Genomic DNA, 26,977 nt, shown 5'->3' with positions numbered 1-26,977 from the left:
TAGACAGGGACGCTGCGGGGGGACACAGCGCCACACGATGGCCCGGAGGCCGCGTGGCAAAAGAGTGGATTGTGTTTTTTTAATTGTTTGGAAACGTTTAAAGGTTCAGGGAATATAATTTAGTGACATCTAGTGGTGAAGTTGCTTGTTGCAGCTGAATACCCATCATCTCACAAACTCAAAAGATGTTTAGTTTGTCCAGTCTGGACTAATGTAAAAAACATGGCGGCCTCCGCAGAGAGGACCCTATCCCGATGTAAAGTATTTTAATATAAAGGCTCATTCTGGGGTAAACAAAACAACAATCTGTACAGTTCAGATGATTACACATTGTGAAACCACCACTAGGATTATTTTATATCCAGTTTCTGCCAATAGATCCCTTTCACCTAAATCTTACACACTGAACCTTTAAATCCAGTAAAATGTGTAATATTGTGGTTGGAAACATCCTTAGAAATTCAGGATTGAAGGTATCAATACCATTCCAGATTTATTGTGTTTAATGTGTTGACTGCAGGTCATGAAGCTCTGTTCATCAGTGTGCTCATTCATTGCAGGCACACTGCAGACACAGCCTGATCTCCCCCCTGAGGTGCCTCACCCATGCAGCCTGACCAAAGAGTTGCACTGGAAGACTAGCACCATGAGGGGGCAGTATTGACACTTGCAATCTGCATCAACAAAGCTACAGTATTTGCACTGCATTGAGGAGATGAGAAATCTGCACCAGTCATGCCTTAGTTTCTGCCTCAGTATGAAGAGCTATCTAAATAATATCTCAACTCCTTCCTTTTTACAGTTAATGGCGAAAGATGTGACACTGTGGGTTTACTAGTCATACTCCCTTTGGTGTGCATTTGGTGTGGAGAGAAGTTACAGTGGTCTGCTGTCGTGATCGACTGGTCAATAGCATGTGAAGAGCCAATGCCTAAGTATTGACACAGCAACTCATTACGGATGATCTGTGGTGTATAGGGAGAAATCTCTCTTTTCTTCACTTCCCCTCCCTATTGATCCCCTCACAGGGTCCTCTCCCTCTTATTATCTTAAAAGCATCTCTGCAACACTGGTTTAATCAATATTTCACAGTAACCCTCCCATGTTATTCAAGTTCAGCAGAATACATGCACCAATTAGCCAAAGAAATGAATCAGTATTATTTTGCAAAGGCAGTGTATTCTTTTGCATTTTGCCTGTGATGTTAGTATTCAAAACATTTCCCTCTGTGATGTCAAGCCTTATTACATAACAAAATAATTACAATATGCAGCAGAATCCATTGTGAATGAGTTCTTTATGCACTGACTATGACATTACTGCTGTCATTTACACTCATTTATATGCTTTTTCATAACATTATGTATTTTATAGCTTTGATGGTGCCCCAAGGCACTGCTCAAATTCCTCCTGCAGAAGAAGACACTAAAACTGCTGATGCTGAAAATGACACTGTGCCACACATTCTTAAAAAAAGAAGACAAAAAACAAGACGAAAATCCTCAGTGAATAGTTTTTATTAACTCCCTCATTTAGAAAACACAGATGCACCAAACAATATCATACATGCACAGCTTCAGCATATCAAGATCAGCTGACGTCGTTTCAATGTGAAAACGGTTTATGCCACGATCTCACGGAGATCACCTGGACGTCAAAATACCAAGGAGTCACAACAGAAAGGCCAAGCGTTGTCACCCAGAGCTGGAATCATTGTCATTTTTCATCAATCTTTAAGGAATCACAAATTTTGTGTTACTCTTTTTTTTTTTTTATTTTCTGATTAATTTCTGCCTTTTCTCTGAAAGTAGCAAGAAAATTTGTAAAATTGTGTTGGTATAAAAAGACTGTGCACGGACTCACTACCTTGTAACAGGTACTGTTTGTGTCACTGCACCAAAAGGCTGTGTGTGAAAGCAGCTCAGAGGAAATGTGACTCTCTGCTCATGTTTTTTTGTTCTTTGTCAGATTCTGGGTTTGACTGAGAATTGCAATCAGAAGTAGGACACCACATGTTTGGTTGTGAGCGGGGGTGCGTTGCTTCAGACAAAATACATACAGTATGTACAATAAACTGTATGAAGACAGAGCTCACATCGCTGTGTACTTCTGAATTAACTGGTCTTTTTAAGCAACACTTGACCTTTGTGCAGAATTTTTGGAAGAAAATATAAAAAAAAAAAACAAAGATCAGCAACCATAGCAAACATTAAAAAAACACAGAGAAAATGAAAGTTCAAATCTAAACATCTCACAGTACTGATACGATACAAAACATGATCAATAAATCAGCCAGAAAGTTTCCTGTGTAAAGCTCTGTCAGATTAACAATGACATTCTGTGAGAATGGACACAGATTAACCACACATTAAGCCACAAAAAAAAAATCAGGATTCAAAGACTGCGTTTTGAAAGGCATTAATACTTGTCAAAGAAAGAGAACCCATTGTTTAAATACTTAATACAAATTTTATCTTGCAAGGTGAACCCGACCTGGCCTTGGGTTCTGGAGCTTTTCCCCCCTACTTGTTCCTTTGCACTGGCAATCCACTGTAATTTGATAGAAGAGCAGACATTTCACCCCCCCCCTCAGGCATCAACTTTTTTTTCTCTTCTCTTCCTCCCATTTTGACCTCGTATTACTGGATTTTAATGTCTTCACCGCTTCAGTGGCTCAGAGCCCTGGACCGTGGTTAAGTACAAAAAATTAGTTTGAATAGCGTGTTTAATTTTTTAGCTGAATGTCCTTCTTGAAAACACTTGTCCATGACACTGTGGGGTAAGGTAATCACACACGCACGCAGGCACACGCACACACACACACACACACACACACACACACACACACACGAATCGTCCTGGTTTCATCTTGATAGGACTGTCCTGATTTAGTCCTCCCTAAATCCTGATATATTAGTCTTGTGTGGGCGTCATTAGTACCATTACTCCTATGCCCTTTCCCATACTAGCCCCTCAGGCCCGCTCTAATTTATTAATCTGCTTTAATGTCTGCTGAATCATGGCACACATCAGACCTTCCATTCGTCACGTCAGACTGTTTAACGGACCCTTGTGACAGATTTCTGATCCTGTCTGCTCCTGCCGTTTCAGCGCGACTGAAACGTAGGGCGAAGCAGGTCTGAATACCTGAGCAGCGGACGTTACACTTACACACAGAAATGAACAATGACAACACATATGACATTTTAAAAAAGAGGCAATACAACTGACAACAGGGAACAGAACCACATATTAAAACACAGCTGACCATACATTTTGCCAAGTAACGTCTAAGCTGGTGGCTAGATTTCATTCGTCAGACTGGCACGTTCGGCGGCACTACGGACCTCTCGTCTCCACTGAGATGGCAAATGATGCGTGTTGACTGGCACTAGCTGTGTGCTGCCCAGATGGACGCAGACTTAGGCCGAAAATAAGGATGATTTTCATTACTGGTGAATTAGACAGTTGTATGTCCTGTTCATAGTTGAGTCTCTCAGATATCAGAACACAGTAAAGATTTGTGTATCATTATTCTGATGCAGCTGATTATTGCCTCCGCCAAGGAGGTTATTTTTTCACGCACTGTCCATTTGTGTGTTTTTTCAGCAGGATTACGCAAAAACCACTGGACAGATTTTAATGATATTTGGTGGAAGGATGGACCAAAAAATAAATCACATATCTTTTATCACTGTGTGTGATAAGGCATTTTTTTATATTTTCAATGTTTTCCCAGGGAATAAATCATCATAATGAAATAAATCAGGCATGTTAAGGGGACTAATATCTATGAGTGTGTGAAATTTCATGCATCTTGGTTAAATTGAATGGGACTTTTGGTTCCCTGGTGGACAAAATAATTTTGACTAAAATCCACTTTGCTTTCAAGCTAATCCGTCTTCATCAACATTTGCAGAGATATTGTGGTGTTCAAATCTCTGGAAAAAGCTCATATGTGGATCTTTACATGAATTTGTCAAACTACTGCTCCATACACCAAGAACGACCGTACACATTCACCTACTTTCTCTATTCTTGTATTTTAACTGCTCCATGATTTGAGAGCGTTCAGCAAGTGACATTAAAACAACAGTTTGGGGGAAATGTGCTTCTTTGCTTTCTTGCTAAGAGGAAAACAAGAAAATCAATACCACTCTCATGTCTCTGCATTAACTATGGTGCAGACCATTCGATGAGCTGTTCTGATGAAGCACGTTGGCGCCTCAATCATTCAACAAACAACGTGTTAGTTTGTGAGCTGGTCGGTGTGTTTGTGAACGCCGGACAAAGCCAGGCAAGCTGTTTCCTCCTGCCTCGTGTCTTTGTGCTATGCTAAGATAATCTGAAGAATGGGAATATGTAAACATGGTATTGATCCTGTCATCTAACCCAAACTGTGATTTTTGAAATAATATGGATTTGAACTCTAGCCTGATATTATATGAATTCACATTTTGTTTCACAGCTATAAACGACCAGTTGTTTCTGTAACTGTGACTTTCACTGCGAATAAAAGTGAGATGAAAATGTCGTCTAACTAATGAAATGGTTAATATTTTGATTTTGATGACATATAGAAGATTTTTTGGTGGTATAAGTTAAGTGATTCATAATGGGACGTTCAGCTAGCTGGGTTTATAATTTAAGTTTTAAACAAAAGAAAAGCAGCACATGTTCATGTTAGAGAGGCTGGAACCAGTGAATGTTTCCTTGATCAATGACTTCCATGATTATTGATTTTTTTTGTTGATTGACTGATTGTTTCAGCACTAGTGTTGAAGTGAGCACACTGGCTGCTGTACGCCTGTAATGGCAGAAATAATCTCCAGAGTAAAGTCCTATCCAACTATCACGACAACAGATCTGAGGAGTTAAAGCAACACTATGCAACTTTTTACCTTAAAATAGCAGCTTCAAAATCAGTCAGATGATTCGCTGACTTAAAAGAATGGTGTCACTTTCATTCCCACTCCTCACCCTGAACATCTGTTCACGCTCTACGTAACTTTGGTGAGCAGGTACGACCTCCTGTGAGAAGTATGTAACAGACTGATACTCTAAGCTTAAGGGCATGGTCACATAAACGTGAATGCCAAGTAAATATTGCAGGTCACAAAAAGCCACTCCGCAGATTTGCTTTGCTTAAGGACATGAATGTTTTATTCACCTCTTGGGACTGAACAGAGGCGAGAGTTCACTACTGCTACATTCGCGTATGTGTGTCTGTGCCCTAAATTGTCCGAATCAGGCCCAGCAAGTTCCAGAGTAAAGCTGAACTGTAGTTAAAAAGTTAAAAACATTTAGAAGTCAATAGAAAACAGTGTTTATCTCTGATATTCAACAAGGAAAAATTTAAAATATGAATAATTCCAAACAGAGTTTGGTGTGCTTGTTACAGTGGCAGCTCTTCTGGTTCCAGGAGCCGGGAATCATGGGTAATATCCACCATTCAGTTGGGCTTCAGTTCAGTTAGTGGGACTACGCAGTCAAGAGATTGATATGCTTTTTTTTTCTCACGTGAAAAATCACTTGAACTACACGGAGACCGAGCAATACAGAATGATTCACCTCTAGTGTCTGCAGAGGGCACACAGTGTTGCTTTAAAACCTCATGGTACATTCAGACTTCCACAATCAAATGAAAAAAAGCGAATGAATAACACCGGCACCGTAGGCCCAGTTTCATCAACCAACTGTCAGTGGCACACATTAAGATGAAGATGGCTGCTGTACGATCAAGTATCACTGACTTGTGATTATAAGTGACGCCGTTACAAGAACCTCCAAAGGCACGGACACGGGTGAATGAACATGTTCCTACTCGCCAAATCAGATTCAGAAAAGAAATCTGAAAATATTCAAAAATACAAAACACAACTTCTCATCATGGCCCTCTGACACTGAGACCTCCAATAATAAGAAACCGTGAGGAATAAAAGTTTTGAGAAAAGCATGTAGCAATCTTAGCAATAACAACAAGGCTGAAACTACTTTGGCACATGAATGGAAGTAAGGCATCGTATCATTCTAGAGTTGAAAAGAAAAAAAAGAGTGATGAAATGGAGCATTGTTCCCAACCAGCAAAAATATCAAAACAGAACCATGTAAAAAAAAAGCTCAAGCATTAACTGTTAATAAAGTATCTGACAGCACGCTTCGCTCGTGTGCTGCTTCATACCTGCAAACACGGCAAAATACTGTAGTATGTTGGCACCTCCAGAAAAGAGAGGAAACAAAAAACTGGCAACTTTCACAAATTAGAGAAAAGAAGATTGAATGTTGAAAAAGAGCAGAAGCTGTCGTTGTGTCATGACGTTGACCTGAATGTTGATATTGCAAGGGCGAGGATCAGGGATGGGGGGGAGATGTCCACGCTCCAGGCTCTCGAGCCACGGGCACTCATACCTGAAACACACACACACACAAAATAAAGATGATTAGCTCATGTTAAAACCTGCAGGAGGCAGCGGACACTGCTGGCAGCAACACTTTGAGACATCCACCTGAAATACACACCTCGGATCTGACGCCCCATTCAGATCTGGCATTAAAACGAGGTCCGATGGCAAGAGGTCAGCTCTTAGTTCTCTGTTCACACCTGGTATCGAAATTTGTCCTGAATGTTTCTCCTGTGATAACTTGTAATTGTATCTCACTTTTCTGCACTACATGCAAACAATCATTTGTGCTTGCAAAGACCAAAGTTAATTTCATTCTCCCGCAAAATTCAGGCTATGTAAGAGCAAATCAGAGATTTGATCCATTTTGCGGGAGAATGAAATGAACTTTGTAATACATGGATTAAACATGTAACACAAAGAGGTTGTAAAATGACTTAACTATCGTTTATCTGCATTATTTCTGGGACAATATATCATCCATCAATAATAGTTATCACAAAAGGCCTTATCGGATCACTCGTCAACGGACCAATGTAATAACCAGTTTTGAAGGGGTTCAAAGTTTAAGTTACTTGTTGATCCAACTGAAAACAGATTTGCTATGTATTAGATTCTGTAATTGGCTTTTCAAAATGTATGTGTTAATGTGTTAATGGAGTTTAAAAAGGGGCCAGAAGCCTAAAGCAGTTTGCTCTCATCACTTGTTCCACATGTATGATCAAAGTCGGTCAATTAGCTCTTTAGAGATCACTGACTACTTTCACTGTAATGACATAATATTCAAATGAAACTCTTTCCTGAATAGAAAACATATTACTGATGCAAAAGAAACCTCCTAAACCATTTCTGACACTCCTGAGCAAATCGCTCCTACGAACACAGTGATCTCTTTGGCTGCTAATTTGTTTTGCCCACATATTTTTCTTTGCAATAGCCAAAGAATCTCTGGGGAAACAGTAGGCAATATTTCAAAACAAAATTTGAAAGAAAAGTCAGCGTGGAATTCTATCTCTCTGTCAACTGCTGTTTTCAGGGATTCAACACGGAATATTAACAATGCAAATTAGCATTTAGAGCAGAGAGAGGGAGAGCCCCCCCGGGTGTCCCACAGGACAGTAATAGCATCTAGTAAAAAGAGGAAGTCAACCCCTGCAACAGAGATGGATTGTGCTGCATATTTCAGCAAAATATAAGGCGACAGGAGCTCAGCAGGAGTAATGGTGAGTCAATGGAGGACAAAATGTCCTTGTCAGGTTTTAAAAGTGTTAAGTGACTCCATTATAATCGTGGACAAATAAGAAAGAAAATAGTCGCCCTGACAGACTGAGGTTCAGCTGATTCCACATGGTGTCATCAGCACATTTCACTGCTATAGCTGAAGACAGAAAAACTTCAAACTAAGTGTTTTTTCTCCACCTGAGAGAACTGAAGCATGTCTAAGACCAAGACTACTACTTGAAACTGAAATGACTACTTCAGCATCCATCCATCAATCCATCCATCCATCCTACAATGAATTTGTTTTTGAAAGCGGCAAAATAGGACAATTTCTGTCCATGCAAGCGTTTTGGCTCCATCTGTTTCAATCCATACTGATACGCCATAATTGGACCACTCACACAGATAATAGAATAATTACTAGTGTCCTACACAAATAAGCAGCTGTATCATTGTAAAATGCAGAATTTTACAGCACAAGAGCTGTTAGCAAATATAATAGGACCAATAAATGCTTGTAATCGATTATCCATGCAGCTAGTAGCCAAGGCTAATACCTTGTTTCTTTCTGGAAAGACCAAATCAGCAGTGTTGTGTCAACATCATCTTTTACCAAACATCTGAGTTTCTGCCTGTCCAAGACATGCCAACCATTATTTAAAAATTCTTTTTGGCTCTAAAACTATGCCAGGCGTATCTGTGGCAGAGTTGATGCATTTTCAAACCAAAACGAAGCAGCGTTGATGTAGCCATAGAAATAAACAACCACCCAATCTGCATGTCTTTTATCTAGAGAGAACTCACACAGACACAGGGGGAACATGCAAACACACAAATTAGAAAGAACCAGGAACCTTCTTGCTTTGAGGTGAAAGTGCTAACCACTGTTCCACCATGCTGCCCTCATTTGAACTTAATACATTGATAAACCCCCTCAATCACAAACTTACTTAATTGGTGGATTCGTATCGGGTCCGAGGCTGGGCCGAGCCCTCCTTCACTGAGCGTCTGAATGTGGATGATGTAGTCGTCGTCGTCCTCGGGGAGGGTCAGCTCTGCTGTAGAATTGGATGTTGTGAGTGTGTTTACCTCTTTGTGTCTCTGCCTCCTGTATGACAGCTAAATAGAGGGGAGAGAAACAATGTGGGTGACAAACTGTAAATATGTATGTGTAAATATGGAGAGGGAAAAACTCACTTGGTAGCCCGTTACTTCACACTCTGATTCCATTGCCACCACAGGTTCCCAGTAAAGAGACAGCTGAGAGCCAATTAGAGTCCATTCAACGTTGAGTGGAGGCTGAGCTGGTGCTGCAAGATAAATAAAAACAATACCTTTCTATTTGTCACCACAGACATCACAAATTTCAGGGCATAATACGACTTCTAAGAATAAGATTAGAAGTAAATATTGTATCTAACGATCTGATCTATGTGTTTTGAAGATGCAAATATGCTAACAAAAGCTGGGATTCAAACCTTTCATCGAACTGAAATCAGCGTGGCAACAGCAGCGGCAGCAGCAGCAGGGTGTGTTGGTGCAGAAACTTACGTGGCTTTTTTGTGGTAACATTGATTGCAGGGAGGAAGGGGCCGGTGCCCGCTGTGTTGAAGGCGCTGACTGTCAGGAAATACTGCGTGTTTCCTGCCAAGCCGCTCACTGTGACCGAGGTTTGGTTCCATGGCACCCTGACCTTCCCCATGGTCTCCGGTTTAGTGTCGTCCTCCCAGTAAACCACCTGTTTGAAAAGGAGAGCATGTCATCTGGGATCGAACTGTGACACACACAGCAAAATATCTACACTGGCAACATTCATTTTTTTATCTGGAGACATATGGTGATGTTAAATGATTTCGTCTGGCTATATCGTCTGAGGAATTGAACTTAATATCATAACAAAGACCTGCTTTTAGAACTCATACAAATGCACAATAGGGCTGAAATGAATGATTAGATTACACAATAAACCATCTGCAGATATTTTTGATTAATGAATTCATTACTGAATCATTATAATGACAAAAATAAAATGATGATGTCTTTGCCCAATCTATACAGCCAAATCGTGAAAGTAACTTTTACATTTATTATGGCAGATAAAACAATATATATGTATATATATATATGAATAATAAACAATAAAAATACTATTTAACTTATTGATTATATGTTATACACACAAACTACTGTATGCATATACATACAAATGTGCATCATTTTATGTTCACATGTGGAAAAATACCAAAATTATAAGGAGAACGAACATGTATAAACCCATACACATAGATACAGTAAATATCCCAAAATAAATGAATATGTCTTTTAATAAAATTTTACATACATTTTAAGAAATGCATTCGATTATATATCTTCCCAACCTCCATTTAAAGGTCCAGTGTGTAAGATTTAGGTGAAAGGATCTATTGGCAGACATTTAATGTAGAATAATCCTCATGATGTTTTCTCTAGTTCGTTTCATCTAAATTGCATGAATTGTAGTTTTCTTTATATTTAAATACTTTATATTTACATCGAGGGGACCCGCTCTACGGAGGCCGCCATGTTTTTTACATTAGTCCAGACTGAACAAACTAAACACCTTTTGAGTTTTTATGACAACTGAAGCTACCACAGATTCTTTTTCATGTTTGGAAGTGAAGGGTGAGGTGAGGGGTGTTCAGCTGCAACATGCAATTTCTACACTGGATATTACAAAATTCTACACACTGTACCTTTAACTTTCGCACAATTTTAGTTACACCTCACCCCACTAATTCTGAATGTATTCGTGTCACAATGATATGAAACTGAAATGCAGTAAATGCATTTTTGCATGACTGAAATCAATAATCAAAGTATTTTTTTTCTTTTGCCTGACCAATAGGTTATGTTAAATCATTACAACACTACAACACATCAGTCTATGTTGTGCAACACGGCATCATGTATTCACTATTCTCCTCTGATTTTCATCTGACTTATTAAAAATGCAAGTAAATTCTAAAATAACTGATTAAGTTCCATCATGTACTCTTTCATCATCATTATTCAGTGTTTGCTGATGTCCCTGAGATCACTCAGATATGAAATGACACAAACACTTTCTTTCCCGGATGGAAAACTCTGAGACATCTTTGAATTTACTGAGCAGAAGAAGAAGAACAACAACAGCATCTTACATTAAAGCTCTTTGATCGTCCTGATTATTCAGTCAGAAGCAAACAGAGGAAGCAATCAGGGTGTCCCAGTTTTCGAAGGTAGGAGAGAACGCAACCTCACTGCAAATGTGATCGTTTAATATTCCTGTTTTATTTAGAGAACATAGACAAGACTAAAGATCCATTCCCCTGGTGCAGCTGTGCTATCAATAGCCAGTTGTTGGTGTGAAATTCTGCCCTTCTTGTGTGGAGTTAAGTGTGGAGTAGTGTTGCAGCTCAGTCCATCATGAGGCTTTGTATCACGATATCCTATAACTGACAGCAACATGAAAAGCAAAGTGTACAAGGCAATTTCCTTTGTTCTCCTGAAAACTCCCTTGACATGTTTTCTGTCGTGCTGCTACAAAGAATGCTATAATTTTGACTACAACAGACGCCCAGCTGAAACGCTTATTTCCATGGTGAAGCAAAGTTCGGAAGTGATTGGGTTTTTTAGGTACAACAGGGGTGAGGACAAGCATTTTAACTGTGAGGTGCTGTGCTTTGTGATTTCTATTTCCATTTAAAAGAGTGAAACATTTCTTTCTCTCCTTTTTTCTTACCTCGTAGCCCAGAACTCTTTCAGGGGTGAAGGAGATCGTTTGCCAATTCACCTCAATCTCAGAGGCTGAGACACTTCTGGCCCAAACTCCTGCTGGCATCCCACTTGGCTCTGAAAAGAGACAACAGGAGACTGAGCCACTGCCTCCGTCCAACAGCACAAAGACAAGCAGAACAAATCTCTTCAGTTTTTTCACATTTAGAACTGCGCAGCGTTCTTCTTCTTCTCTACTCGGGTGAATCATTACACGCAGGTGCTGCTGGTAAACACACCGTTTCAGACTGACCCTCTCTCAGTGCATTGAGATGAACCTAGATATAAATGCCAACTGATTTTTTTTTTTGTACTTTGGCACAGCCATTCAAAAGAGTGGTGATATTTACAGGCAATCTGCCGATCCTTACATAAAAGTGTTTTAGTTTTCCTCCCGGTTTTACTCTAAAAAGATTTATTTTCCTGCATTTCTCTTTATTTATGCTTTCAGCCCAGCAGATCCAATAAAAACACTTTCATGATCTTTATCCTTTTGTAAGAAATGAAAAAACTTTGGCAAAAAATCCCACTCACATTCATTCCCTTACCTATCTCTGCAGAGTAGATGGTGAGCACAGGGCTGAAGGGACCCTGTCCTTTGCTGTTGTAAGTGCCGACCTTGACATGAAATGGAGAGAAGGGTGTGATGCTGTCGTTGCGGTACACGTAGCGGGACGCACCGGGGGCGGAGGTGGCCACGTGGGTCCAGCTGACTTCTCCGAAGGCGCGGAAAGCAATGATGTAACCAAAGCTCTCACCATTCTGCAGTTCTTCAGGGACAGGCTGAGAGTGAAACACAAAACTATAGTGATATTAAAACATATACAAACCGCTCACGTTCACCCCGCCGCCGGGCTGACACAATCACCACCCACTCTCATGATGCAAAAGGAAGCATGTGACCTGCAAATTGCTTTGGTGACCCACCTGACGAAATGAAATGAGCAGTAAAATGCCATTTAAAAAAAAGTCTAAGCTCATTACAGGAACGTCCGTGCAGCTTTTAAAATGGAAAGTCATTCTCTGAAATGAGAATAATTTCAAATGAGACCACAAAAAGATTTCTTCAATATCTACATTATTTTTCAGCGGCCCGGCCGGCTCACTCCGCTGCTGTGATTCAGATGAACAGTAATTCATCAGATTGAAGCCTCACAAGTGACAATAACTGTCAGATTAAGTGTTACGCCTGTCTACACTTTGCTAGTGACTCTTTAACTAAGACATTACAACCACAGCAGCGCCAGACGTCAACTGACCCCACATTTATGACACTCACAGGCCAAACGGAGCAGGAGCTTTGATTTAGCGAGAAATATTAAACACCTCATTCAACAAAATAATCCACTGACTGCAGCCACTGTGAATAAGAGACTGGAACATGAGACTGTTGACTTACCTCCCATGTGATGACCAGTTCAGATCTGCTTCCGCCTCCTCCACCCACGTCACCAGGAGCTGCATCAGGAACTACACAATGCAGACCTCGTTCACACGTTTGCATGAGAATCACTTCAAGCTTCATGATATTGTACAAAATACCAAGCAAATGCAACTTGATTTATGATTTATGATTGTTTTTTTCTGTCTATGTATCTTCCAATCAGTTTTGCAGATGACAGGTTAAGGTTTTCTATCTGATCTGGATGAATCAGGAGATTTATTATACCTGCGTCCTCCGTCCTGGTCTTGACGGACACAGGGCTGGGTTCTCCGACTCCAACGCTGTTCTTGGCCAAAACCCGAAACTCGTACTCCACCCAGGCATTGAGGTCGACCACAGTGGCTGTCAGTGTGTTCCCATCGATTATCTCAGGGACTAAGAGAAAAAATAATCATGAGGTTTGACTCTAAAATGGGAAATTTTGAAGTGCACTCAGGTTCATGGGGCTTAAAAGGCCTCATCTTTCTTTACATTAAAGGCAATGTAACGTTAGGAGTGAGACAAACTGTCTGCTGTCAGCTAACACTAGGGATGTTGCCTGTATTTTATTTTGAAAACTACTTTTTCCTGCTACCGGAGATGAGAGGGACCTAGAAAAGAGAAAAAGTAAAACATCGAGCTCAAGGTATAAAAATCCTCTGTGAGGTTCAGATGAACTACAGAATTAGGTGATCATTATCTTTGGGTTCATCATTACAACCAATTTATTTCTCATTAAAAAAAAATCTGATCCATTGTTAAATAATACTGATAATAGCAGCTTTAATTTGGCTTGACATGAACCTTTTCCCCCTCTTTTTTGTTTAATATGGATTGCAGCCACTGTGTGTTACATTATTATGTTATCTATTTCATAGATAGGAACTACACTGTTGTGCTTGTGCATCTATTTTAATGTTGTGTTTATGAATTTTGTAAGATATAAAACGTTACTCTATTCTTTAATACCGTTTTGACACCAAGCATTAGGATCATATAAAAGAAATTGCCTTATCGGATAACTCCGGGTCATTTACAATGCCTCTGTCAAACAAACTAATGAGATAAAACCACATTTTATTACTTTGGCAGATGCGTTTGTCAACGGGAATGTGCGATATGTGCATTTAAATCCTACAACCTCTCCCTGTTGAAGGGAAACGAGAAATAAGAGGATATCCCTGTGGGGTTCTATGAATTATCTGGATAACGCAACGTGTGCTATAAAATGAAAATTCATCTTCAAGGGTTGCGTACCTGTGTTAACCCTCTGCCAGCCCACAGTGAAGGGAGTCCTGGTCTGTATGAGGTAATTGGTGATGGGGCTGCCGTTGTCTCTGCCTGGGCTCCAGGTCAGCTGAGCAGTGCTGTCTGTCACCTCCTCCACCGTCACAGAGTCTGGTGGGCTGGGCGGGCCTGGCTCAATCACACAAACAAACACTGTGAGGTTCATGAAGCGGCACGGACAAGAATGTTGATCCAAATGTGTAAACCTGCACAAACTGGAGTGAAGCTTTCACAGCGTATTATTTCTACATAAAACTCTATTTATCACCCTGTAGCTATGTGCCCCCCACATTCCACTGTGGCTTCAGTTAACATTTTATTTTTCCAGTTCATATGAGGTCACTGTGACCTTTGACCACTGTAATCTTATTAGTTCATCTTTGAAAAAAAAAATTAAATCCGAAGAAATTCCCTAAAGGCAGACTTGAGATATCATGTTTAAGTCTCCAAAAACACGTGAGGTCACAGAGACCTTGACATTTGACCATCTAAATCTAACTGTATAATCAGTGAGTCCAAGTGAGTCCTACTAAACATTTTTGCCAATTTTAAAAAGCATTCTATTGGTGTTCTTCTGATAACACGTTCACAATAATTTTGGTGAAGACATGGTGACCATGAACCACTGACCAACAAAATATAAACAGTTCATTTTTGAGTCCAAGTGAACGTTGGTACCAAATTCAAAGAAATTCCCATATGGTGTTCTTGAGACACCCAAAAATGTTTTTCATAAGGTCACACACACCTTTGACCTTTAACCACCAAATCCTAATAACTTTACCAAATTTAAAGGGCTTCCCTGGAGGTATTCCCGAGACATCAGGTTCGTAAAGCACAAAATGTGTTTTGTGAAGTCACAGCGAAGTTAAAGTTTGTACCAAATTTGAAGATATTCCCTTGTGGCGTTCTTGACATGATGTGTTCACAATAATGGGATGTATGGACAGACAGGAAACATGAAAACAAAATGCCTCTGGTCAATGACTGTCGCCAGAGCGGAGGCATGAAATCACATCCACCTGAACTGTCCTGCTCCGTCTGCTGTACTTAGCTGAAATCTACTATTTACAAATCAACAGCAACAGGAAGAGAAACATTTTGTTTCAAAAGCTTTGACTTTAGAGTGAAATAATCCTTCACGAGGAATAAAAATATATTAAAAGATTTATCCATTCACCCAACTTGTGATCCTTCCTTCTCAGGGTGCTCGCGGTAAGTGATCGATGAAACAGTCTGATGTTAGCGGATGCAGGGAGTCAAATTAAAAGGTAAAACATGAAAAAAGACCTCAGAGCCCTGAAGAAAACCAGAGTTTTACCATCTATTTTCATTATCCTGCCAATTAAGTGGCGTGATGGTTTACTTTAGCCTCATCTCCTGTTTCCTGTTCTAATGAACGTGTCAGCTCATCAGAAATAATAGACCACTAGAGAACAGCGAGACAGGCAGCAGAATAATAATGCCCCCTGCTCTGCTCACACTCCTCGCTGGCTCTGAAGTGCTTCCTAATCTGGAGGAAAACTATTTTAATTATTAAAGCGATAAATGATTATTTTGATAAACAATAAGTGCACTGGAATTTGTATTGATGGTTCATGCAGGATCTATAGTATGAACGTAGCAAGTAACTGTGGAACATTTTTTATTTACATAAGTCTTGAATGTGCTGGACACATACATTTGGGTTTTGGCTTCAGTGATATTGATCTTTGTAAAACTCATTAGCAGCTCCTCATAAAAAAAAAACAAGTTTAATAAACTGGCCTCATTAATACATAAGTAATCATGGAGCACACAATCAAGGATCAATTTCTTATCCTCTTAATTTTATTTCTGTGGCCGAGGTAAAAAGGTGCTGTCAGTGTCTTGATGGTGTTATAATCTGTTATTAATATGGATTGGCTGTCTGAGCTTTTATTGTGAAGCTGGCACAGAGACAATTAACGTCGTGCTGTATTATGAATTCTTACAATACTAATATTTTGATCTGAACTCAATATGAGGCTCATTTGTCAAAGATGTCAGAGGCAAACCTAAACAATAAGAGATGAAATAAAAATCTTAATCTGTGTGTTCTGTTTTCCAGGATGACGATGATGATGATGATGATGATGCAGCTGTCAAACCAGTGCAAGTGCCCGCCAAGTGGTTTGAGAGTGAATGACAATGATGTTATCCACAAAATGTGACCTTCTCCAAAACCACCAATGTCCAGTGTTGGAGTGTTTGTGAACCGCACGGAGTGGGCATCCAAAACATTTTCCACTGCCGCTGTTTAAAAAAAACTAAAAAACAAGAACCTAGCAGATTGATAACTCAAGAGTCTTTGTATCAGGAGCGATTATTATTGACCTTCAGTGCTACGAGAGCACCGCGAAGGGGAATGGGATCGCAAATAGAACCCAGCAGGATTACTGAGCCACGAGCACTGGCTATTTCATATCATTGCAATAATGTGTCTACTGCTAACAACAATAGTTGCTATTATTACGATTGTGATCTTCCGGACTCTATCACACTCACTCCGAGGTACGATCACACTGACACAATCGCTATCACAGGTAAATGAGTCCTGCATTATTCACACTGAACATTCAAATTGTATTTGAAAGGAAGGCAGCCACTGAATGAAGTCTCACCTACCTCTCTTAGTATAAAGCCACAAAGATACTTTTCTTTAATTTGTCCAGTTTTTGACTTTATCAATCTCTGAGATTTGTTCACGTCAAGAGAAATGGGAGAGGATGGAAATTTTGTTTGTGCTGCTAACAGCTTTGAAAAATGACATTTAAAAAAATCAATAGCAACATCTCTTTCTAAATTCAGCGTCCCTGTTGATAATCCACACAACACAGGAGAGTTTCTCTGGTTTAAAGTCATTCAGATGAAAACAGCTTCTTCTGTCCCTTATCCCACCAGTGACAGGGACACTGTGTCAGTCAGTGGTCGAAAGTTTTTATTGTTATTTCCATTTTATTCGATTTTAACATTTAAGAGGGGAATACTGCACTGTTACAGTAACATACTATTACTAATACTATTACTGGTACTATTTTATGTTAAAACATTATAAATAACTATAAATATATTACATTGTTCTAATTAAATACAGTTAAAAGAGGAAATATTTTCTAATATCTAATAAAAAAAGGAAACCCATGAATTGTGTGACTCTTATGAGGGGCCCAATTCCAAAGCTTGGACTCACTGGACAATTGCAACAGTTAATCGAGAAGATAAAACTAGTTAAACCTCCACCAGCTACTAACATGACAATTCAGTTTAGTTTAGTTTATAATACAAATGTTCTTTTAGTATGATGCTGTTTGCAGGACTTTTACTTGTAATGCAGAATTATTATATAATTTTATGTTGCTGTTACTACTGTTTCAAATACAGTTTTTTTATTAGTATGGTGCTGCACATTGATTATTAACCTGTGTCCTTCATGGGTCATAAGTACAGTATAAAGGTATGTAGTGCTTTACAAACTGATAATGACTGCCAGGCTGCTAATCGACATGTGGCCACAGTCTATTGGTTAGACGTCTGCGTTTGTGATCAAGAAAACTCATTCTTTATCACGGATGACTGTTTTTTTCTGTTCAGCTTCAAACATTTGAAGATGCTCGATCCAAGCAATGAGACGTCCATGACAGCTGCCGTGAGCAGGGAGTGTAAATAATGCACAGTCTGAGTCACTGACAAGTTCCTCTCCAGTCGATACCGGGGCAATCCATTTCCAGGGCCCCGATATTGCTTCTGCTGGAGAACTTGCGTCATTTCCAGTTAGTCGTCAGCCGTTCGGAAAGGAGTGCTTATGAATGCCATTTGCCTGGGAGATCTTCAACATGCCAAACTGAATCACGGGGAAGTATCCTTACAAGACAAAGATATGGATCCAACCTTTTCAAATCCTGACACCAAAATCATCCCTCACCTCGTCTGACATTTAACACACGTGGTGTCAATTTGCTGGGCTATTTGGCGTATTGATCAACGGCAGAAACATCCCACCTCTCACTCTGCACAAACCTGCCACTCCCTGAAACAAGTTGTTCTGCTTTGTTCTGCCCGATGCAGCTCTCTACAACTGCATCTCTCCGGAGCTATACAAACTGCATGAGCAAGCACAGATAGGCTTCTAAACATTCATCTGTCAAACTGCAGCAACACTGAAACTTGTACTTTAAAAAGAGAGACAGAAGGAATACAACACGTTCTTAAACACTCGGTGCTCATATTCCTGTAATTTCACACATCCCTCTAAAGTCTTAACTTGCACAAGCATCCCTCAATGCAAAAGAAAAGAAAAGCAATTTGATATAATCAAGCAGCCACTGCTGGAAATAAGAAGGACATAAAACCTGTGGGTTCTGGTGATATTCTGGTGGTATGATTTTCATGAGGATAAAAGCATTTTGATCTGAAACAAAGTCCAAGTGAACATTATACACCCTGAAAGTCCACTTTCTTTTTATTCTTAGAAAGGCATATTCATAATAGAAAGGCAAACCTTCACTCAACAGTCCCCTAAAGCAGAGTTCACACGATATTCAGAGCGGTCGGATCGCTCTGCAGCTCACCTAACATGACCTGCTGTATAGTGATCAGGAGTCTTGCGCTTTTTTGTAAGTTCACACCACATGACTGAATGGCGACTCACACTACACAATCTTTCAGCAGGAGAAACCAGCGACTGGTACGTTTAATCACAACACACAGTGAATCCGATCCTCTTCCTGCTCAAAATTACAAATTAAGCTTGATAAGGTGAAGCGCTTTAGTGGACACAGTTGTAAAAAACGTGAGTGCAGCTCAGGGCAGAAATTTATGTTCAAACCCCCCTTGAAAGCAAAAGGAGCCCGACCCGAACCTGACAGGGATTCTTCTGTCAAAACCTGATCCCAGCTCGATGTAGTTAATAAAAACTCCACGTGGTGTGTTACCCTGTCCCTCACACACATGGTTATTGCTTGATATGCCTGGTTACAGACATGTGCAGTGTAAAAAAATCAGTGGAGATGTTAGAGAAGCTAGATTTCCAGCAGGTTGGAAATCTAGCAGTCTGTGACGCATCAGGGACGTCTATGAAGAGTTCACATATTGCAACTGGCCCATCAGTGGCTTTTATCTGCAACTTGAGTGGAATATCGGGCTGAAAACCGTGTAGTGTGAACTAAGCTTTATGAAACCGCATTTAAATTCACCCCTAAAGGCCCCTAAACATGTCTGATTTATTTCATCGAGATCCATGAAATATCCTCTGAGAGATGAAAATGTAGAAAAATCTCACAATGTCAAAGAAAGTGGAAAAAAAACACTGCTACTCATACTACTTAAAATTTTAAAGGTTCTTCCTTGGATCGTGCCCCACCTTTCCATAAAATTTCATGGAACTCGGTTCGAAAGCTTTTCCAAATGCTCCTGGGTAGAAGTAACCATGTCTCCAAATATATCTCCAGAATTCATGTTTTGTGGCTTCACCAACCGAGCACTTCACAGTTATGTCTGTATTTTCAATTTCTTCTATTTTATAGGCGGGGCCAGATCAGCAACACTGGCTGTAAACCCTGTTGTAATTAGTGACTACAGAGCAGAAACGTTTTCTTACCTTTCACAATCAATACCGCCACAGCTGACAGGCTCTCCACGTCTGTGTCCACCACGCAGATGTATTTGCCGGCATGGTGAAGCTGAATGTTTCTGATCATCAGATCTCCCGCTGTGCGCTACCAAGGAGGAGAGACAGACAGATTTATGTAGCATGAAAGATGGAAGACCTTGCGACAGCTTATTAAAGGATGTAGTGAAGCATACATAAAATGAGGTAAATAGCGGTGCCACATCCTGCACTTATGTAGCTAGAAAGAATAGAAAACCAGGCTTGGTTTATCTAACATACACCGCTTGACCCTTCTTGCAGTCAGAGCCATGAAAGCAAGCTCAATGAAACATCTCTGAATAAGAGCGAGTCACAGAGAGCCATTCAAGATGAGAAGGATCAAGGCTGGAAATCCAATCAAATGTATGCAGCAAATGGAGCCATTGTGATTGACAAGGCCTCTGCTATTTCTCTTACATTTTTTAAGAGGTCATTGCCACGACCTTCAAGACCTGTAACGAGGAACCGCAGAAATATGCTGTTACTGAGTTCAGCGAGCGGTTTGTGCTTGATTGGAGAGTGAAAAGGGCCCCCTCTATATTCTCCTCTGAGAGACACCCGTAAGCAGTAAATGGTAAATTAGTGGTGAAATTGTTCTCTTGGCATTGGCAGGGAAATGTGGCAGTCGAACCAGCATGGTTTAATTATGGAAATTAAATTCCTTGAAGCAGCAAAGTTAAGTTGATAATCTCTTGGACTGGGCACATTCTAGCATTTCTGGGGGAAGGCGTTTCTTTTCAGATAAGAACACTGTCAGTCAAGCGCGCACAGGAAGAATACTTAATCTTGAAGGGTGTGAGGGTGTTCTCAAAGTGTTCTGTCATTTGGGGCTCTGCCATTCCTTTAAAAAGACACCTCTAATGATGTGTGTTCCCCTCTCCGTGCAGCAGGCTATGTCAAAGTGGGATATGAAAAGAATTCAAGACCAGCACGAGTATTAAAAATAGATCACTTCATAAGGCTGCAGCTCGGGCAGGAGACGTGCACTCGAAGAGATGACAACGTGTCACAATGGCTGAGCAAGCAACATGTTACCTGCATCATGATTTTAATGTAGGAGGTGGATTTTGACACAGAGGCTGCCATGCTTTCATTCATAAAAGTACAATTGGAGGCTTAGAGGGACTGAATGATCTCACAGAAGTTCCTGCTACAGATTCCCACAGCTTATTATTCCTCCAACATCAAAAGAAAGGTGTCAACTTACCAACTTCAGGGAGAATTAGGCTGCATCCACTCCACTACATTTTACTTTCATAGCTCTCTGTTGCCTTTACGCTGAGTTTTCATGTGCCTGAAACTAAGAAATTTGAAAACCCTGATGTCACCGTTTATTTAAAAGGTGGGTGAATTCCAGTCACCCATATACGATTCTATATATGGACTAGGAGACTAGAACAACTGAATTTGAATCATATAGGCAAATAAGATTGCATTTTATTCTTTTTATTGTTGTCTTTATTTGTACTAATGTGGAGTAAACAATGATGGAATGTAACAAAGTATATACACATTTGAGGGACTACATTACTTTAGTGTTGTATTTTATGTTATATATCTACTCCATTAGATCTCAGGGGCAAATATTATACTTTTTACGTCACTATTTTTTCTAGTAGTAGTATTTAACTAGTTGCTAGTTAGTTTACAAATTTACAAAAACGCTGCTTTATTATTAATGCATGTGTAATAATAACACTTAATAACATACACAGAGTGTATTCACCAATGTAATAGGAATTTAAGTTTATAATGTAATTGTTAGCATGTGATTCAGATAGATCAATGCAGCTAAAAACACACAATGTCTTACAGATTAAGCCTGATTGAGCTCTTCAAATCCACACAGGCATGTTGTTAATCTGACAAACCACCATTTATTATATATATATTTAATGTTGGAACATGCTAGATGTTTGAAAAAGTGATGGATCTTAATCCCTGTCACTGAGCGTTTAAATGCTTCTGCAGTTAATCTTTAACATCACTGGTGCTAAGAGCACGGGGCCTATGTGCTCAACACGTTGATCGTTGCAGTATTCTCTCCAGGGGGCGTACACGCCCACACACCAATCATTTTGTCAAGAAGCACTAACAAGTCACCTGTGTTTACAAACAAACATGGCTACGCACACAGCCCAATGACACAGCCCTCTGTTGCCCCTGGTTACAGTGTCTCACAGCAGATCTGTCTTGGGCTGTTAAAAAGGAAAAGTCAACTGTATGTCTGTGTCCCATCATGATGACAAGTGGGTAAACAACCATGAAAAGGTGCGTAAATGCTATTTTATCCATAACATTACTGAACTTGTTTTGTTTTTTCACATCTTGGGAACAATGTTTTTCTTCACACTGGAAAGTCAGCGAGGCGAGAGAGCTTCTCTGTTTCCAGTGACATCAAACGTGACATAGAAATGTAAAATCCTGGGAAAGGAGAAAATCAAATTTTTTGTAGTGGCTTCGTCTGTGTTTTCATTAATTTTGGTGTCTAAAATGTATTACTGTCAGTAACATTTTCACCTTGTTGTCAGTCCAAGAAATTAAATACCTTCTCTTACTTTTCACGATTGCTGTCTCTTGTTCCCTGTTTACATCGACACACACGTGTCCAGTGAATGGTCATGTGATCTGCATTTGCAGGGGTGTTAGTACGGACAGAGAATGTTTTGGTTTTATAACACTGTTAAAAATGGAAAGTATGAATGTACCCTTAGTCACAGTCAATCTCTCTCCAAGCTGTCCCTTTTAACAAATGGCGGAGATGAAAGATGAGAGGAAGTGTTAACTGCACATTCACACTTCCTGAAGAAGTACGATGGTGGGTCACTCACCCCACCCACAAGCTCAAAGTGACCGTCACCCTTGGCGATGAGCTGTCCGTTGAAGGCCCAGGAGAAGGAAACGTCGAGGACGGGGTCACTGGCGACCTGACACGGTAACACGATGCTCTCTCCAACGATGATCTCCATGTCCACAGGTCCCTGGATGATTCTGGTTGGATCTGCATCAGAGGATAAAAAAAACTGTGAGAGGGAGTCATCTCAGACGAGGCGGCTGTCAGTCTCACGCAGAACATGAGACATTTCGCTGCGAGGGGATGACCAGTCATTTGCTGAGTTTCTGTAACAGAAGTACACGAGTGATACGACACCAGCTGGAATGCAGGAAAGTGTTCTGTAATACAGTAAGTAGAGGGCAAGCATTATTATCTACTGTATAAAATAATAATAATCATAATAATAACCATAACCATAAGCTATAATAATATAACTCGAATTTATATAGGGCCTTTATAGAGACCCAAGGAAGGTCTCATGAAAGTCTTATTGGAATTAATGTGATAACATGCAGCCTGCCGCCACTAAAGTGGACTAATACTTCAGGCTGACACAGCCGGAGTAATCTTCTGAAATCCTGATAGCAATTATAATACACTGCGGATCAGATAAAACGTCATGTAATGGGCTCTGCTGTGCATCCAGAACAAAAATGAGGAGCACTGCTTCAAAGTCTAGCATGGCAAGTCTTCTGTGCCTCGAAATGCAAGATAATGAATCTGCTGGATTTAAAACAAGACGTTACAACTCAAAGAAGCAGGGTCTGCACTCTCTTATCTTACCTTACATTCACTGTCAAGGAATTAAAGCATACATGTAAAAAGAGTCCCCTCACTTCTTAAGACAATAATAATCAGTGTCTGGGTCGTGGCTTTGTGTCGCTGGCTGTGTTTTGACCTTGAAACATACCTCAACAATTTTTTTAAAAGATTGTTCCGCACAGACAGAGCAGCAAACAATAGCGTTTGACACATTCATAAAGCCAATAAGAATCCAGAGAACGCTCAACTATCACTGGAAACACACTCAATACAATAACAGCGTCTGGAGCTGATCGCACTTTCATTGCCTCCATCCAGAGCACTTTTATTTGTTGCAGTAAATTGGTTGTTTCAACTGCTTTTAGGGAAACAATGATCGAGTATTTTCTTCCATGTGTATTATTGCAGCTGCAGCAAAATGCAACGAGTCAATAAAAGATTAAACTGAAAGATGTATTTTGTTTTTAGCGCTGCAGTAGAGCTTTTGTAACCAATACACACACAATCAAAAAACGTTTAGGGCCGTTACTTAATTATTCAAAGACTTTATGTTGGGTCCCTCATGAATAGAGGCTTCGCAAACTTTTGACGCACTCCTCAAAGCGAAGCCTTAAGTTTGTTTATGTTTTCTACCCATCAGTTATTGACTCAAGTCCTCACGGTGCAGTGACTCTCTGTGGTGTTAATCCATACTCAGCCATAAATTCAGCTTACTAAGTGGGGAATGCTCAGCTATTTAACAGCGGAGCTCACCGGTAACGAGGAGCCGTCCTGTCGTGCTCGACATGCCAAATCTATTCCGAGCGAAGCACGTATAGCTGCCCGCGTCCGACTTGCTCACGTTGGCAAGCCTCAGCGTTCCATCTGGGGAAAGTGTGATCCTGCAGGAGAGTAGGATAGAAAAAGAGCAGTTCACAATCTCACGTCTGAAAACAAGGAGGCACTTTATCTTCAGTGCTGACTCTGGATGTGTCTGCATGTCAGTGTCTGACATGTTCGTGGAAACTTAGTGGTGTAGCTGCGAGTGTATGTGCAGTGAATATTAATCAGAGAAAATAAAGTTTGAAAAGAGTTCAGATAAAAAATGCCCCATGCTCTGATTTATATACTGAACTGTTCATGCGCATACTGTTCAACTACCCATCGAGAGAAGAACCAAAGGAACAAAGCGTGAGGAGGATGGGAGGAAGAAGAAGAAGAAGTACCAGGAGGAGATGAGGGGGAAGCAGATGAAAGAGGAGAAAAGAAGAAGGAGAAGAAGCGGAGAATGAAAACAATGAAGAAGAAGAGGAGCAAGAAGAAGAAGAAAAAATATCAGTGTGTCGCCCTTTTGTCCACATTCACATCTGCAATTTGAACATCCACTCGTCTTCTGTGAAAAATCCTCAAAGTGGTTTTCAGAAAACCTCCAGCTACTTTTCAGTTCCGCCACAACTCACCTGTCATTGGTGTGGATGGGCAGGTTTCCTTTCTTCCATAGGATGCTGGCGATGGGATAGGCCTGAGGTTTACACTCTAAAGTCACTGTACTTCCTGCCTTGGCTTTGAGCAAAGCTCTGAGGACGTTCCCTGTGAAGTCTGGAGGAGAAGCTGATGGGAAACACAAAACTGACTTTATCACTGCAACACGGCAGCAACTCTCACAGGAGTGAGTTCAGTCTGAGAATCATCAAATCCTGAAGTAATCGAAACAGAGGATAACTTTTTGTAATTGGAATCAAACAAACATAAAATCAAAACACTTGTTTGAATTGATGTTTGAATATTATGACTTTTAATTGGTTTACTGTAAAACCTCATGTTTATTGTTCTGTATGTCACCCAGAGGAAATCGCAAAATCATGAAGGAATGAAAATAAGAATTATATATATATATATATTTTTTTTTTTTTAATGTGTTTGACCCCACAAAATGATTCTCGCTGACCCTGTTATCTGTTAATCCAGACAACCTTTCAGAATGACAGGGAGATGACCTTTAAGATTCTTTGGCAACAATGACATGAGGAGTTAAGGGAGAGATAAATGCCATCCTACCTAAAACCATCAGCTCAGCAGCGAAATATATGACACCGTGTTTATTCTCAGCCACACACTGGTACATGCCGGCGTCAGAGAGTGTCAGCGCGGACACTGACAGCACTCCGTCCTCCACATGGATCCTGCCCTGTGAAAAAAAGGATGAAAGAAAGCAATTATTGTCAAGGACTTAACGGTGCAGCTTTTGCTTTACTCAGCGTGCTTTGGCAAAGCTCAATGAGCATTCGGTTGAGTTAGAGGTATTGTCAATAGGTGCAGATCGAATCAGGATTATGTTGTCAGGAATTAATCTGTCGTGAGGACAAAACACATTTTAGTTTTCGTTTTACCTTTATAGCCTTTATAGTTTTATGTTTTCAACGACCATCCAGTAGTAAAATCTGAGTTAGTGTGTGGATAAATCAAGGGTCCTGATCTATAATAGATTTTGTTTGAGGTGTTACATGTGAGGTGTTGACATTAGAAACCTATAATTTATAAATCCATTTTAATTAAACTATTCACACAGTATCCTTGTCCACTAAACCAAGATTTTTATTTGGATATATGCAAAATTGCACATTCTCATCAATGCCAACTTCATAAATATGTCTTTGATTAGATTTTTCATCAGGATTAACACATAATTCTCTGAGAAATCTACAGAATTGTTGAAAAACACACATGGTGTAGAAAGTGATAAAAAAATTCCTGGATCTGCACCACAATGTAAATGAGTTCTTCCCTGACCTAAACCACATCCTTCCACCAAGTTTGTGTTAATCTGTAGTTGTTGTGTATTTATGTCTATAAACAAACAGATAAAACTAGAAGCACACTCAGTTTTTCATAAAGATCTCTGCATTATTTAATTCACAAAAATATAGAGATGTTCTGATAAAATTGTTATTGGTTCTTCTCTAACACATCCTGCTTCCCTCCACAAAGTTTCATTGGGATCTGCAGTAGTTTTTGGCGTAATCCTGTTTACCAACAAACAAATGCAGATGAAAACAAGACATCCTTGACTTGGCCTTTTAATGGCAGAGATAATATAAAATAAAAAATATACATATTCTGAATCTTGCAGGAGTGAAAATATCCTTAAAACCAGATTAAAGAATGACATTTAGAAACATAATTTTTAATAATATGATCAGACAGGTTATATTTGTTTTTAAATATCAAAAGACCAGTCACATTCTGAGCATTATTAAAGTGGTACAAGACAATAAAACACAGCAGCAGGATCCCACAACACACAAGATGTAGCTGTGGTGGTCTGCTGTAATAAGGTGTGCTGCTACATTCAGTGTATTTCACAGAGGATTAAGCCCATTGTCCCTAAATCTGGAGGAGCTTAAATATGCACCATGAATAATGAAAAACAACCACTGACTTCATTCAGATGAAATGGAGCAATCTCCTGGGGACTACACTGATCCACTCTCTAAAACTGTGTAATCTTCCAAGGTGGAGCACAAGAAGAGACAGTTACATCCGCGTCTCATCACCGGCACAACCCTGCATCATGTTTACCCTCTCATCTCATCTCACTCTGAATTGCA

The 26,977-nt window shown here is 40.0% G+C and overlaps 1 protein-coding gene across 1 annotated transcript in view; it reads right to left on the bottom strand.

The window, feature by feature from the left end:
• Positions 1 to 1,501: 1,501 nt before the first annotated feature.
• The window catches only part of cntn3a.2 (contactin 3a, tandem duplicate 2), a 40,352-nt gene continuing 14,876 nt past the window's right edge, over positions 1,502 to 26,977 (bottom strand). The window contains exons 10-23 of the mRNA XM_020088979.2: positions 25,428 to 25,557; positions 24,830 to 24,980; positions 24,144 to 24,271; positions 22,624 to 22,793; positions 19,742 to 19,859; positions 14,095 to 14,253; positions 13,084 to 13,233; positions 12,814 to 12,884; positions 11,963 to 12,197; positions 11,383 to 11,492; positions 9,174 to 9,360; positions 8,820 to 8,932; positions 8,573 to 8,741; positions 1,502 to 6,408 (exon numbers count right to left, since the gene is read on the bottom strand). Of these exons, the coding sequence (XP_019944538.1) occupies positions 6,311 to 6,408; positions 8,573 to 8,741; positions 8,820 to 8,932; positions 9,174 to 9,360; positions 11,383 to 11,492; positions 11,963 to 12,197; positions 12,814 to 12,884; positions 13,084 to 13,233; positions 14,095 to 14,253; positions 19,742 to 19,859; positions 22,624 to 22,793; positions 24,144 to 24,271; positions 24,830 to 24,980; positions 25,428 to 25,557 (1,989 nt within the window). The 3' untranslated portion in view covers positions 1,502 to 6,310. The remainder of the gene's footprint in view (positions 6,409 to 8,572; positions 8,742 to 8,819; positions 8,933 to 9,173; positions 9,361 to 11,382; positions 11,493 to 11,962; positions 12,198 to 12,813; positions 12,885 to 13,083; positions 13,234 to 14,094; positions 14,254 to 19,741; positions 19,860 to 22,623; positions 22,794 to 24,143; positions 24,272 to 24,829; positions 24,981 to 25,427; positions 25,558 to 26,977) is intronic.

This window comes from Paralichthys olivaceus, chromosome 6 (genome assembly GCF_024713975.1).
Source record: "Paralichthys olivaceus isolate ysfri-2021 chromosome 6, ASM2471397v2, whole genome shotgun sequence".
In the NCBI taxonomy this organism is placed as follows: Eukaryota; Metazoa; Chordata; class Actinopteri; order Pleuronectiformes; family Paralichthyidae; genus Paralichthys; species Paralichthys olivaceus.
Note: the sequence above shows the minus strand (reverse complement) of the source record. Positions and strands in the feature narration are given on the sequence as shown.